The sequence below is a fragment of the Cebus imitator genome, unplaced genomic scaffold, assembly GCF_001604975.1.
Source record: "Cebus imitator isolate Cc_AM_T3 unplaced genomic scaffold, Cebus_imitator-1.0 Scaffold236, whole genome shotgun sequence".
NCBI lineage: Eukaryota > Metazoa > Chordata > Mammalia > Primates > Cebidae > Cebus > Cebus imitator.
Genome location: NW_016107551.1, coordinates 2639416 through 2652891, shown reverse-complemented (window position 1 = coordinate 2652891; position 13476 = coordinate 2639416). Strand labels below are relative to the sequence as shown.

The window sequence follows — 13476 nt, the reverse complement described above, 5'->3', positions numbered from 1 at the left end:
AAACAATACACATAGCACAATAATAATGTATTCCTCCAGGACAGCACTTTACTACCTGTTGCTTGCCACCACTCTGTCTCTATGCCAAACAAAAGGCTATTGGGATTGGCATAGGCATGTTTCCATACAGCACTCCTCATCCCTTTAAGTCCACAGTTATAATAGTCCACTGTTAAAAATGATAAAGCAGCTTTTGGAGCTCCTTAGGGCATACCATCTAAAGGTTTCCTATTCCGTATCTCAATCATATAGTAAACAGAAGAAAAACAAAAGCCTCCCCTCCACGAGTCACTCACCTTGTCACACAGTGAGGAATCATTTCAGCTGTGATCTGCTATTTAGACTTGAAGCCCAAGATACCAAGATTTTGCCTTTCTCTTTGGTTTGCATAGCTGGTGTTGTAGACAGGGATTCAAACAACAATACGGCACAAGAGAAACTGATTCACTGGAAGACACACTATGGTCTGTTCTATTCTCAAATTTCACAGAAAGCAGAAATTCATACTCTGTACATTTTTCATCTTCAGCCCCTATTTCCCTCCGTCAGCAAATTTCCAAAATTTCACTTTTATTTATCCCTAAGTAATCACACTGTTTATGGAGATTGCTGCGACCACACTAAGCACAGAGATAGTCGACTCCTGCAAGACTCACAGCCACGAAGCACAAATTAAGAATGAAGGAATCTCCACACTCCACGGCTATATTACGAAGGCTTTTTAAGAAAAGCATATGCAGTCATAATGCTATATACAAAAGAATTTTCCTGGACATTACTGCCTCAAAACGAACCTCCCAAGGCCCAGAAATTCAGCCATCACACGCCAGCCCGTCCACCTATCTTCCACCCTCTGCCCCTTTCCACTTCTCACCTTGTCTTTGCAAAAAAAAAAAATTAACTTCAGTTTCACCCGAGGGAAGTATTCCCCACAAACGGAGAAAGGAGGGTCTGTGTTCTGCACACACACAGACAGACTCACACGGTCTGGATGATGCTTTCACAAGTTAAGGGGCCTCACGCTTACTCAGCAGAGGAAATCTTTGTGTCTGTGAGGAATCACGCCAATTCCTATTAGTAAGAAAGGATACCGGGGCGAGGAAGCCTATTCTCTCAATGACCAGAAAAGGGGGCCCAGCGAAAACAGAGACCTCTGCCATGACCATCTGCAGAAAGGAAGGATGTTGTCAACTTTCTTCTCCCCAAAACTCTAATGACCTCCGCCTTGACCCTCAGAAACCAGACCCACAGGAACACGCTCTTCTGCAGGAACTGAGAGCTTTACACCAGAGACACAGCACTCAGAGGCTTGTCGCCCAGGCTATCTAGCCCGAACATTTGCACTCACATTCCAAAGATGTTTCCGTTGCACTGGAATGGCTGTAAATTTCTTTCCTGCAGAATTCTTTCCAAACAAACTGCCATGAACTGCACTCCGGCAGGGGCTCTTAACCAAGCACCATTCACCTCAGCACAACAAATCTTTCAGATGCCGAATATGACTGAATTGGTGGCTGGGCCAAGGGAGTAAACTTTAAAAATGCAAATATATACAGGAAAAAAACAAACACACCAACCCACCAGAAGTCGTACCTTTTTCTATGTCTGATACGAAAAGGAAACTTTCCTCATAGGTTCAATTTAATTATAAAAACAAAATTTTGCTTACATTTTTCAGGGGTATATTAAACGGATTGTTTTAAAAAAATCAAAATAGATTTTCCCCCCATAAAGAACATGAGAGAGTGAGAGTTCAAGAGAGTAAGCATCCCCTTCCAGCATTTTTTTTTTTAAATACATTCTGTTTGGGTGAATAATAAAAACAGTAGAGGGCTTTGAATATTAAAGAGGATTATTAAATTCCATCAAGAGTTTTCCAAAGTAAGAAACCAATGCACTCATAAAAAGGAAGTATAAATTTAAGAAAAGATTTTAAATACATGATTAATACCGACACTGAACTGAAAAGTATCTATAAAAACTCAATTGTCTTGAAACAAAGCTCACACTTTTAGCTATTGATAGTATTTTTCGAAATGGGCTTTCTCTGGAGAGTTTAAAGTATACAAATGCAGAGTGCCCAGAGACACAAACACACACATGCTATACCCTTGTATTACACTGGCATTTTATTATTTAATTAAAGTACTCTTATTTTTCTAGCTCACGCATACTTCCCTTGAGACGGCTTTGCTGTTAGCCTGCTGGCCTTGACTTCCAGCCAAAAACAATTCAGAAACAAAAAGGGACAACAAATCATATTTTCACAGACATTTTTATCCCTCAATCCAACCCTGTTTTCACACAACATCATACAGCCCCTATGAAAACCATAATTTAGGGCAATAGCCACCCGAAACCCAGGGTCTGACACATGACTCCGCGAAGCCTTTCCTGCGTAAGAAATTCTTAAGTTCTTAATTGCAAATAAACTCTTTTGATAGAACCACTTTCACCGACATTGCTGGTTTGCAAACAGTGCCACTGGTATCGGCTGATGGATTAAAAAATAAAAACAAGCCCAGGAATGTAGTTCTGATCCAGCAGTGATCTAAAGATGAGGTGTTTATTAGTTCTAAGCTCTGTGTTATTTCATTACTTAAAGAGAGAGCCATCATCTGACTTGCCAGTGCATCTTTAGTGTCACAGTTTAAAATGCATCATCTAATTTAGAAAACAAAGTGATTTCCCAGGTTAATCCTCTCAACCCTCCGCAACAGAGATTCTCACTTACCTGGTGGCAACCCTGTAAGTTCGATTCTCTCCCATAAGATGAGTATGAGCCCCTTTCTGTTTTACCTGCCAAGAGAAACAACAAAAACGTGTAAATTATGTTTTTCCTTCAAAAAAAAAATCTCCTCCAGGTAAAAGACATCTACTGCTCTTCCCCGATGTTTACATACGTAAAGTAGGCACTACTGGCAATGTATGCAAGCAAGAGAGGGAACAGCACTTCCTCACTCTGGCTATGATAAACTGAAAAAAAAATATCCTTCATTCCTATTCTTAGCCAAACTGCTCCACACTTCCAAAAACTGTCATTCCAATGGCCTCCACTTTCTCTAACAAACAAATTGTCACTCTTTATTTTCACTTTTCTCTTGCACAAAATTTAAACAATTTCATTTTTATTTACACAGCAGGCAAATTATCTATGTAATGACCCTAGCCTAGTAATTCCCATTGATTATATTGATACTTAATGGTGAGGCCAAAACTAATCAATCACAGGCTCTCCAGATGGTGAATTTAGCAAAGAAACTATTCAAAATTCTGAGTCTCTCTCTTTTTTAAAAAATCCATTTCCCAGGAGTGAATCCCGTCATGATCAAGATGATGATGGAATTTACATTTGGGAAACAGGGCTTTTGAAAAATTGCCTACTCTGAACCCAGGTTCAGATTCCACCAAGAGACCCATAGGAATTCTCACAGCCCGATCTTCATCTGTAGACTGCTCTACAGAGATCTGTAGACCCTTCAATGCTATTGGCCACATGTAAGAATAAAATCAAGGGTGTTCATTTGTTTCTTTTAAAGTTCAGTCCCATTAATCATTAGGGAAGATAATGAAATCACATCACAAGAGATCTAAGCAGCAGAGTCCAGATAGTGACCTGTGGAGAATCATTGTGGAAATCTGTCCATACCAGAACATTAAAAAGGACTAAAAGAGGCAGGCAGGTGCCCAAGACCCTACCCCATTCAAATCTGAAGGATACTTCTTTCCTCAAGGCTGGAGCTTTACAGTAATTATATGTGATACATAGGACTACACTATATTCTGTTTTCCAATGGGAAAACTCTCAACTTGTATTTTGAGAGGCTGAATCGATTTCTTTCTGAAGTTTACAACCCCCAAGTTTTCCCCTCTCAACTGAACACAAATGCTAAAAGTAACAGTAGTCTTTTTATCTTTTAGGTCAATGGCAATTGCAATGTTATTAAGAGTATGCCTTCCTGACACCACACAAAGAATGTATCTTTCATACATTTATATTGATAAATTTTCTATCTGGTCAAAGGGTACCCTGTATCTAGGTCACTAAATATTTAAAATGGATGGTGGTTTTCAAAGAAAGCCAAGCCTAAGTCTTAAAATTAACCCCCTGTTTCCCATCATTAACTTTTCTACCGATTTTAATGAATCTTAAAGTTGGGAAAAACACGTCCACCCCCATTTCTGGTCCAGTGGTCAGTGCAAAGTATAAAATCAATGCCCATATTGGTTTCAATTTCAGTGAAACACGACACTATCGCACAGACTGTCAGTCTTAGAAGATCTAACAGAATAACTTCCATTGTATGAGGATTTTACATTGAAGAAAAGATACATTTATACTGTATCAGCAGTGTGAATGGTCACACAGATATATTTACTCATCTGTGTACATCAGATTTAAGCTACTTGTACCCTTTAACCTCTCTCTATAAATATTACAAACAGAAAAGGCTCGACCTTTACGAGCTATCAAAGGACGCGTCTCCTTCCTTAAGCTCTTGCGTCTAAGAATGCTTCAGTATCACCATTACATCCCTTACTTTGACGTAATATTCACTTGTTTAACAGGTAGATAGGAAGGCAGGAAGCTAAGCAGGTGAGGAGGCAGGTAGAAAGACAGAAAGATGGAAAAAGTGGAATTTGCCCTGACTTCCTAAGAGGCTGACCATCTAGTGTCCTGTTTCGGTAATTTCTAAAAAATTGAAATGTAAAATACAGTTTAAGGAAGAAAAACCATCTATTTTTTTTCTCTAGAAGGAATTCCTGAAGCTATCCCCTATAGAATTTCACCACCCAGCATTATTTCCCAACTCAACTCCAACACACAGTACTGGAGGGAGATTTTTCTGCCAGGATTTGCCTCACTTACACGTATAGGTTGGGCTACTCCTTCCATTATTTAACAGCTAAAAGGGCAGTGCAAACAGTAAGGATTTTAAAAGGAGACACAGAATAAGCAGGAGAAAAAGAAAGAGAGGAAGAATGGAATGCAGAGAGCAAGGGGTAGGAAAGGAAAGAGGGAGGGGGGAGAGGGGAGGAGAAGAATATGAATTCATGCTACAGAGTCCCCGAAGTACTCTTGGCTACATGGAACCCGGCATTCTTTACTATCATATCAGATACAGACTGCTTAATCTTAATTTTGCTTGTTAAAAAATATTTATCCAGATACAAAAATAAACCCACTGCAAATTACAAGTTGTCAGGGTTAAAAATCTACTCCTGTTTTGTGTGGGGGAGGATAAGAGACCAGCATAGACATGAATCATTCTCAGTAATTTGAGTGTTTCCATGACATCAATGGGCACCCGTCCAGGACTCTGTCGAAGTCTGCGAGGTACCAAAGAGGCAGCACAGCCAGCAGGAGGCTGGGAGGTGGACTTTTTTTTTTTTTTTTAAGGATTATGCTCCTTGTAAAGATTTCATCTGTAGCATCCACTTTTACCATCAAATAGATCGCTCCAGAGATCATGAGCGAACACATTTCATTCTGATAGTGTAAGCCTTTAACTTTATTACATCTTTTTGTTCCCAAATTCAACTATAAATCTGCCCTCAGAGCCAAAACCCCTGTTTGGGAGCAAAATAATCAGGGACTGTGGATAAAGCCCAAGCACCTTCTCAAACATAACATCGCGGTTCCTATCATTTTTTTTTTTTAAAGATAAAATGCAGCCATTTTAAAAGGACACCTCAGTTTCTACAAAAGAAACTATCGTTTATATAAATTGTCCATTAAAAATTAGCTATGGTCTTGATGTTGATTTTCTGCTTAAATTCACTTGGAACATTTGTTTCAGATAATAAAATTTTCAAGAGTGCTGATAACATGTTTGAGTAGGATCCTTAAGTAACTATCTGTGCTCCTAAACACAAAAGCTCCTAAATATCTGTGTTTACTCTATGTCAGGAATGGATTTTTGTCACTTATACCAACTGGCTGGCGCGGACAGCCTCTTTCCTCCTTTCTCCATTCTTCACCACCCACCTCCCCCCATCTCCACAACCACAACGGGGCTTTGAAAGAGCTAAAGATTCTATTTTTCCAATATTTAAAAGAGATAGCAGTGATGAACAAACCCGGCGTGTTCACTGCGGAATTTTCGAGACAACCCTCCGGTACTAGAATGCGACAGCCGCTGCGGATATTTTTTGGCACAAAGACAATGGTGGCAGTGCCAAGCCCCATGGCTAAAACTACTCAAAAGAGGCATAAGGGTAGCATTAATCGCTCAAGTCTTTTACTGCATGGAGTACTGTTGTCCATATTTTTAAAACTAAAAGTACCCGTTAGTAACATTGTCGTATGCCCATAAAGATGGGGTTGGGGTGGGAGGGGGGATTCTGAAATATATACCAGAAACAAATCTTGTCAGGCATTTGATTCATTTTTATACCTAAAAGGACCAAATGTTAAATTTTGCTGCTGGTGACGATATGCCGTGCATGAAATGAATGATATGACCTAATGGAGAACACGAAGGGCTGAATGAAAGCTATAGAGAGGATTTCATAAACTAAGACGATATATTGGCTAAACAACTTTCTTCTGCAAAAATGATGTATACAAGGGAACGTGTAATACTATGTCACAATTTTTTAAATTAAACAAGGAAAACGCTGTAAATGAGCAGACACAACATCCGTCAATCAATCCTTCTGGAGACAAAGGACATCAACATGCAGCCCCGTCTACAGAACAAGTCGGCATCTCCAGTGAGCAAACAGTCCAGAAAGTCAACATGTGTTCTGTCCAAATCGAATCCGTCCGCTGCTAAAGCCTATATTTAAATTTGATTATTAAAAATGGCACCAAATGGCAATCGACAAAGGATGCACTTGCTTCCCCTGCCCCGGAAAAACTAATATGAGCAGGAAATACAAGCAACTTCCATTTAAAAGAAAAAGTCAATATTTTTGCTGATCTGTTCAACCATCTTTTACCTTGCTGTCCCAAGAAGGAGGAGGAAAAATTGCTTTTTATTTGGGGGTGATATGGTTAACAAATGTCTATAGAATTTAAAATTGAATATTTTTATATTCTTATATTATCAGCCATTTGACTTCCAATTTTTCTTCCAATATATTCATGGTGTCCTATTGTAAGGGAATTGGGTGACAATGAAAACATTACATGAAGGGGGAAAAAATGATCTCATAAATCCATTCCACTCATAGAAATAAGAAGGATCACCTTTGGTAGATTACTGCCCATGGATACACATGACAGTTCTAAGCCACATGGGAAGAGCTAGAGACAGACAAGCAACTTACCAATAAAATAATTTCTAGAGATAATCTCTAACAGACATGATCCCTCTGGTGGTTGACCAGTAGGATAATAACAGGGTCATGTTTGGCTGCGCGGCCTTTCATTTGTAAAATGCCACTTCAAAAATTATATATAAATGGTAGGTGTTTCACCCACCGCTGAAATAGATGCATCTATATGGGAGAATACATCATCCTGTGAAAAGCCTTGATGAAAATTATCTGATGCTGCAGGACAATACCAAGCAAGGCTGTTTCACTGTTAATCCTCATTCTGGGAACTGAAGAATGAGCCTTTTGTTCCTTGGCATCAGACTAGGGAACTCATCATAAACATGTTTGACTCAGAATAAATTTCTGCCCCCATCCCCAGTCCCATCCCATCTCTGATTACTCATGAATTTCTTTAAATGTATATAGACAGGACTAGTTCATTAAACAATGACTGAAATTTTTAGTAGTTCTGAACGTACACATGAGGTTATTATTTACAGTCCTTCATCGTTCCCATACCTGCCTTTTCATTCCCTGTCCAAAGAAGAATAGCTGTGTCCTTATCATGTATTAAGCACCGCTCAAAGAGCTCTACATAAAATGATTCATTCAATCTGCACAACAACCTCATAAGGCAGTTGATATAAATGCCATTTTGCAGATGAGGAAACTGAGATCTAGAAAATCACCCACAGCCACACAGGTGCAAGTGACAGAGCCAGTATTCAAACCCTGGTAGTTTGTTTGCCCAGGCTGTGCTCTTAGCACTATGCTATACTGCTGGTGTTTAAACCCTGGTGTGGGGGGGGGGGGAGTATAAATAAACTAGAGGCCTGACACTGAAGGCTTTCAAATCCCAGAGCTCAAAACACTCATGAATTTGATATGAAATTAATGAAAGTGTCTTATAGGCGATGATAATTTACATTTACATGGTGTTTTATTCCTAAAAGGACTCTAGGTACTTTATCGCTGCACAAATGATACACATGGATTCTGTGACATCTTACAATAAACTGCCACCATCTCCACACATTGACCCAAAGCAACTAATTAACAAAAACATGGCAGAAAACTGCATTTCTACACATTCTCCATGTGAAGACTACATCTTTGTATTAAGATGTACAGAAGAGTAAAAGTAAAAAATATAATTCTAATACAAGACAACCCAGCATCACTCCGTGTCATCTATAGAATAGTAATCCCACAACAGGCTCCAAAAACCAAAAGGGAGACTAATGAAAAGAATCTACGAAGTGTTGCAAGCTATTTCTTCCCGCACTCAACAAATTTACATTGGATCTTAGCATGTTAAAGGCTCTGAGAAGTACTGCAGTTAAGACATTTAATTCAGGGTTTTCTATGAGATGGGGTCTCACTATGCTGCCCAGGGTGCTCGCAAACTCCTGGGGAGTACAGAAGGACCCTTCTGTACTGGTCTCCAGAGGAAATGGGATCACAGGCATGAGACATTGTACTTGGTTTTCAATTTAGTTTTATACAATGTTTCCTAAACTGACTTGAGCTTACATGCCTGTCCCCATCATTTTTGTGTGTATCTATTAATACAATTCCTGATGACCTTTAAGAACTACTATTATTTAAAACTTAACACTAAGAATATATCAGGTTACCATATATTTGTAGTTTTCATCGGATAAATGATGTAGGTTCAAAAGTTAAATTTTTATTTTATTTAAATTGATATGAAAACATTTTAACTTTTTATTTTGTGGTTTCTATTAGATTATCTTTCTCATAGTATTCTGTGGCCACACAGGTTAACTTCATTGTTCTGACTAGCTAGTCAACTTTAACTACTCCTGATCCCAGTTTGCAGGTGACAGTCTGGGTTTACAAAAAAGCGGAAGGTGACATTATTCCTTGGATTTCAAAAATTTCAGAGAAGAGCACTGGTTCTCTCCTACAGAATCTTACTATACGGGGACAACTCTGCCTTCATCTACAGTCATTTAAAAATCTAAATGTAAAATAAATTTTGTGCTAAAAGAATTACAACTCCATTCCAGCAAATAAACTAGTCATCCTACAACCTAGGAAATTCTCTTTCTCCCCTTCTTCCTAAACTGAGACGATAAAGGCAAATGGGGGAAAGGTAACTAACTAGGCACATAGCTTGTATGTATCAAGGGATAATGAAAACCGAGCAGTAAACCATTTTTTCTGGAAAAGACTAGCATTAACCCTCTCTTTCGCTGATGTTATTTTAGTCGTAAAAATAGAAGACTCAGTAATGACCTACAGCTCTGATCCCACTGGAAACTGTGAGTTCTGGCTGCATTTCATCACAGAGTCACCTCATCTCATCTAGGCACTGTGCTGCCTTTAAAACAGTGTGGGTACTGAAATCCCAGACGGTATCTTAAGGTGCCACCAAAACTCTTCACTTTAGGGCTCTGCCTAAGTGAAGAATTTCAGATTCTATATTCGATTCTCCATTAGCACTTATATTTGTAAAGCACTATCTAGCATGTAAATTTAACGTACATTATTTTTACACACACTAAAAGCTCATTAAATGGACATGTTAGTCCACGTTTTTATAGATGAAGTCACTAAAATTAAGGATAACCAGCTCATATAGTTATAAAGGCTGTACAGATATTAAGGATGAAGTTAGCACACAGACCTCCAGCTCCAGTACCAAGGCTCTTTCTCACAATAGGCCATCTCTGTTTGGTGTTTTCCAGATGTATTAATATCATTACCTACTGTAGCAAAAGCATTGCCTTTTCACTACCGTAATCCCCTCCCCAAATAATTTAAACTCAATTCATAAAGTCAGAGAGTTCTCAATTCCTTGATGGATGAAAATGTCCGAATTGACAAGCACTTTGAGTGAACATCCTCCGATCCATCAAAAACTACCTTTTCAGTGCAGAATAAAAATATTGTCCTAGATGATACCACATGGCCCAGACAACAACAGCCAAAATCAGCTCCTCACTTGGCATCCTGCTTAGGAGAAGTACACACATTATCAAATTAAAGCACATGAGTTTTATGCTTGATTTTCCAAATGCAGGAAAATCTTTCATTGAAAATAACACTAATTCCACAGAGTGTGCAATTAATCAACGTAATCATGGGGATAACTTAGCTGTTTGGGGAGGTGTGTCAAATAACTCTTTAAGGCCACTAAAGTACCACTTGAACCACCAAAGTAATGATTTTCTGAATCAGCAATTTGTACGAGTGTCCCCTAGAGACCTGAGGGACTAAGGGCAACCCTGAAATCACTCAACTTACTTCTAATGAGTAACTTAACATTGGTTTTATGTGAATAATATCTTCACAGTGATGCCTATCCTATCTTATATTTTTACTGCAGTTTGAGTGTATGATAATTGGATATAGCCAAGGCAATTAAGGACTTGTGTGGTCTTGGAAAAACAAAACAGCATATGCATTTGAAAGCTTATTTTTTATTCAAAGGAACATAATAGTTTTTCATATAAAAATGAAAAAAGCTCATCTTGCAATACATGCTAAAGGTGTCAAAAGCAAGCAGAAATAAAATATTTTTACTGTATTTTTAGGCAGAAGGGAAGACTCACAATGAGCTGACGAGTGTGGAGAAAAGCAATTTCCTCAAATTCAAATCATGGCTAAGAAACCTTGCTGATCAGGAGAATCATCAGCAAGAGTTTTCTCAAAAACAGATTCCTGGGTTCTTTTCTCCATGGTACCTAAATTCAGTCAAGTCTGGCATTCTCTCTCTCTTTTTTTTCTTTTTGAGATACAGTCTCACTCTGTTGCCCAGGCTGCAGTGCAGTAGCATGTGATCTTGACTCACAGCAACCTCCGCCTCCTGGGTTCAAGTGATTCTCCTACCTCAGCCTCCTAAGTAGCTGGGATTACAGGCACGTGTTACCACACCCTGCCAATTTTTTGTATTTTTAGTAGAGATGGCATTTCACCATCTTGGTCAGGCTGGTCTTGAACTCCTGACCTCAACTGATCCACCTACCTCAGTCTCCCAAAGTGCTAGGATTACAGATGTCAGTCACTGCGCCCAGTGGATTTTTTTTTTTAAATAAATAAAATTTCACTGTTTATTCTGACAAGCCAAGGATATAAGCAAACAATTTAGGTAATAGGCACAGCTCTACAGGTTACATTAGCCAAAACTCCAAGAGACCTGGTAACATGGTGGATAACAAAAAGTAGATTACTACTAGCACCAACCTATTTAAGCAGACTGTTTTTAAAGACAGGCAATTGTCGATCCCCAAGGTCATTTCAGATAGTCCACTGTATGGATTAGAGAAGCCTTTTTCTGACGGCATGCTAGGCCTTTAAATGTGCTCATCTCCACTAACGAAGGCTGGTTGTTTTAACGAAATCAATTTTACATTGCCGTATCGACTCCCCTAATAAACGACAGTATCCCAAAATATGAGAATCCTGGAGTTTTGTTAAGGCAGCTCCTCATCATCAGGCCCACTGGCCCACTGCTCTGAAAGCATCTCTCTTCTATCTCAAGAGTAGAAGTCATCTTTAGAATCCAGGATCAAGCTCTAGTGAACCTGACCTGGTTCGTTCATTGAAAAGGGTCCTTCTACCCATGCACTGACTGTCCATGTTCTGTGGAGACATGACAAGTCCACAGTGAGGGAGAGAATCCAGTCCTTTCCCTCACTTTGGAGGAGATGGGTGACATTTCTGGCCGAATGTAATAGAGACAACATCATCTGGGCAAGACTTTGTTGCCTGGTTAAATATTTTGGAATTTATTGGCAAATTTTAAGAAAATCAGCCACCGCATTTCACCACACAAATCACTTTTTAATCATAAATTATTTGCTGCTCATTTAACTGAATGTTCCACCAGAGTCTTAGCAACAGTAAATGTAAAAGATAAAAATGATAAAACTCTAAATAAGCCACAGTGGGATGGAAAAGAGAGGGAAAGGTTTAGTATTATGTTTGGTATAGTCTACATAGGCAATTAGTTGTCTATACAGAGAAATTATGTATTTTAGAACCATGGTACATTGGTGATGGCCTTAATTTTCAAGCTAAGTTTACAACGAACAAGAATACAACAATGTTCATCTTTTAAGCCACACACACTGGATACGATACTCAAAACTATATAAAAATAAAAAGAACGGGGACCATGACAATGTTACATATGGTAGACAGATAATGTATGGTACATATACAAACACATGTGACATTTTTAACCCCGGACAGAAGATAATCCAACTGCCATTTGTATATGTATCTGTAATATATTAAATGATAATTTCTCTAGCCTTAGCACTGAATACAATTGGCCTATATCCCCTAAACATGCACTACTGAGAGAAACTGGAAGGGGGTGGGAGGAACAGCCCAGAATTCAAAACACATTCCAAGGAAGACAAAGCGTAGGAAGATTGCTAACCATTCTATTTATAGAAGAATGATGTTTTCCAGCCAAGCCTGCTCTTCAAGATCAAATTCAAGAGAATGGGCCCAAAATAATGACCAAACTGCCAGATACGCAGGGCCACACTCCCCAGAGTCCAACCAGCCTGCGGCACTACTTATTGTTCAAGGAAGGGGAAGGTTGGTAGATGAATGGTCCCATGCGGCAATGTTTCAGAGAAGTCTCCCGGTGACTGAAACTAGGAGCATGACTCAATCAAGATAGGAAGGTGGGGTGCACAGGAAGGAAGAGGAGAGGCAGAGGGAAGGATGAGCAGGGAGGAGAGAGAGAAACGAGAAATCAGACGAGAAGCAGACAGAAGAATGAGCTCATCCTATCAAAAGTATGCAAAAAAATAAAATGCATTACATAGAATATGTTTACAGATGGCAATTTTTAATCCTGAAACCTGCAAAAATTATCATCTGAATAGTGGTGAATGAAGCCTAAAAAATAACAAAGGAAAATTAATATTTGTTAGGTCCTTTCTGAGTACCACGTGCTGAATGGTACTCGGAAAGAGAGGCAATAATCGACATTATTGTCAAGGAGGTAAGAGTTTAGATGACTAAAACACCAGGAGTAACACACTGCTATCCATCAGTTAAGGGCTACAATGGAAACACAGAGAAGCACCAAGAAAGAACACCTAATACAACCTCACTGAAGACAAGGGGTAACAGGAGCAACATGTATGTGAGATTTCAGTCACGATGGCATTCTAACAGGGGTAACAAGGACTTAATATCTGTTAGAATGCAATTCTTAGT

General features: G+C 39.0%; 1 protein-coding gene across 37 annotated transcripts in view; it reads right to left on the bottom strand.

The window, feature by feature from the left end:
* The window catches only part of TCF4 (transcription factor 4), a 369465-nt gene that overhangs the window by 176709 nt on the left and 179280 nt on the right, over positions 1–13476 (bottom strand). For 28 of the 37 annotated variants that reach the window (XM_017498003.2, XM_017498009.2, XM_017498008.2 and 25 more), the window contains one exon: positions 2735–2799. In XM_017498003.2, coding sequence (XP_017353492.1) covers positions 2735–2799 — 65 coding nt within the window. Of the gene's footprint in view, positions 1–296; positions 816–874; positions 1141–1348; positions 1530–2734; positions 2800–2903; positions 3276–13476 lie in introns of those variants that run through there. The other 9 variants (XM_017498015.2, XM_017498019.2, XM_037727673.1 and 6 more) reach the window with 7 other exon arrangements.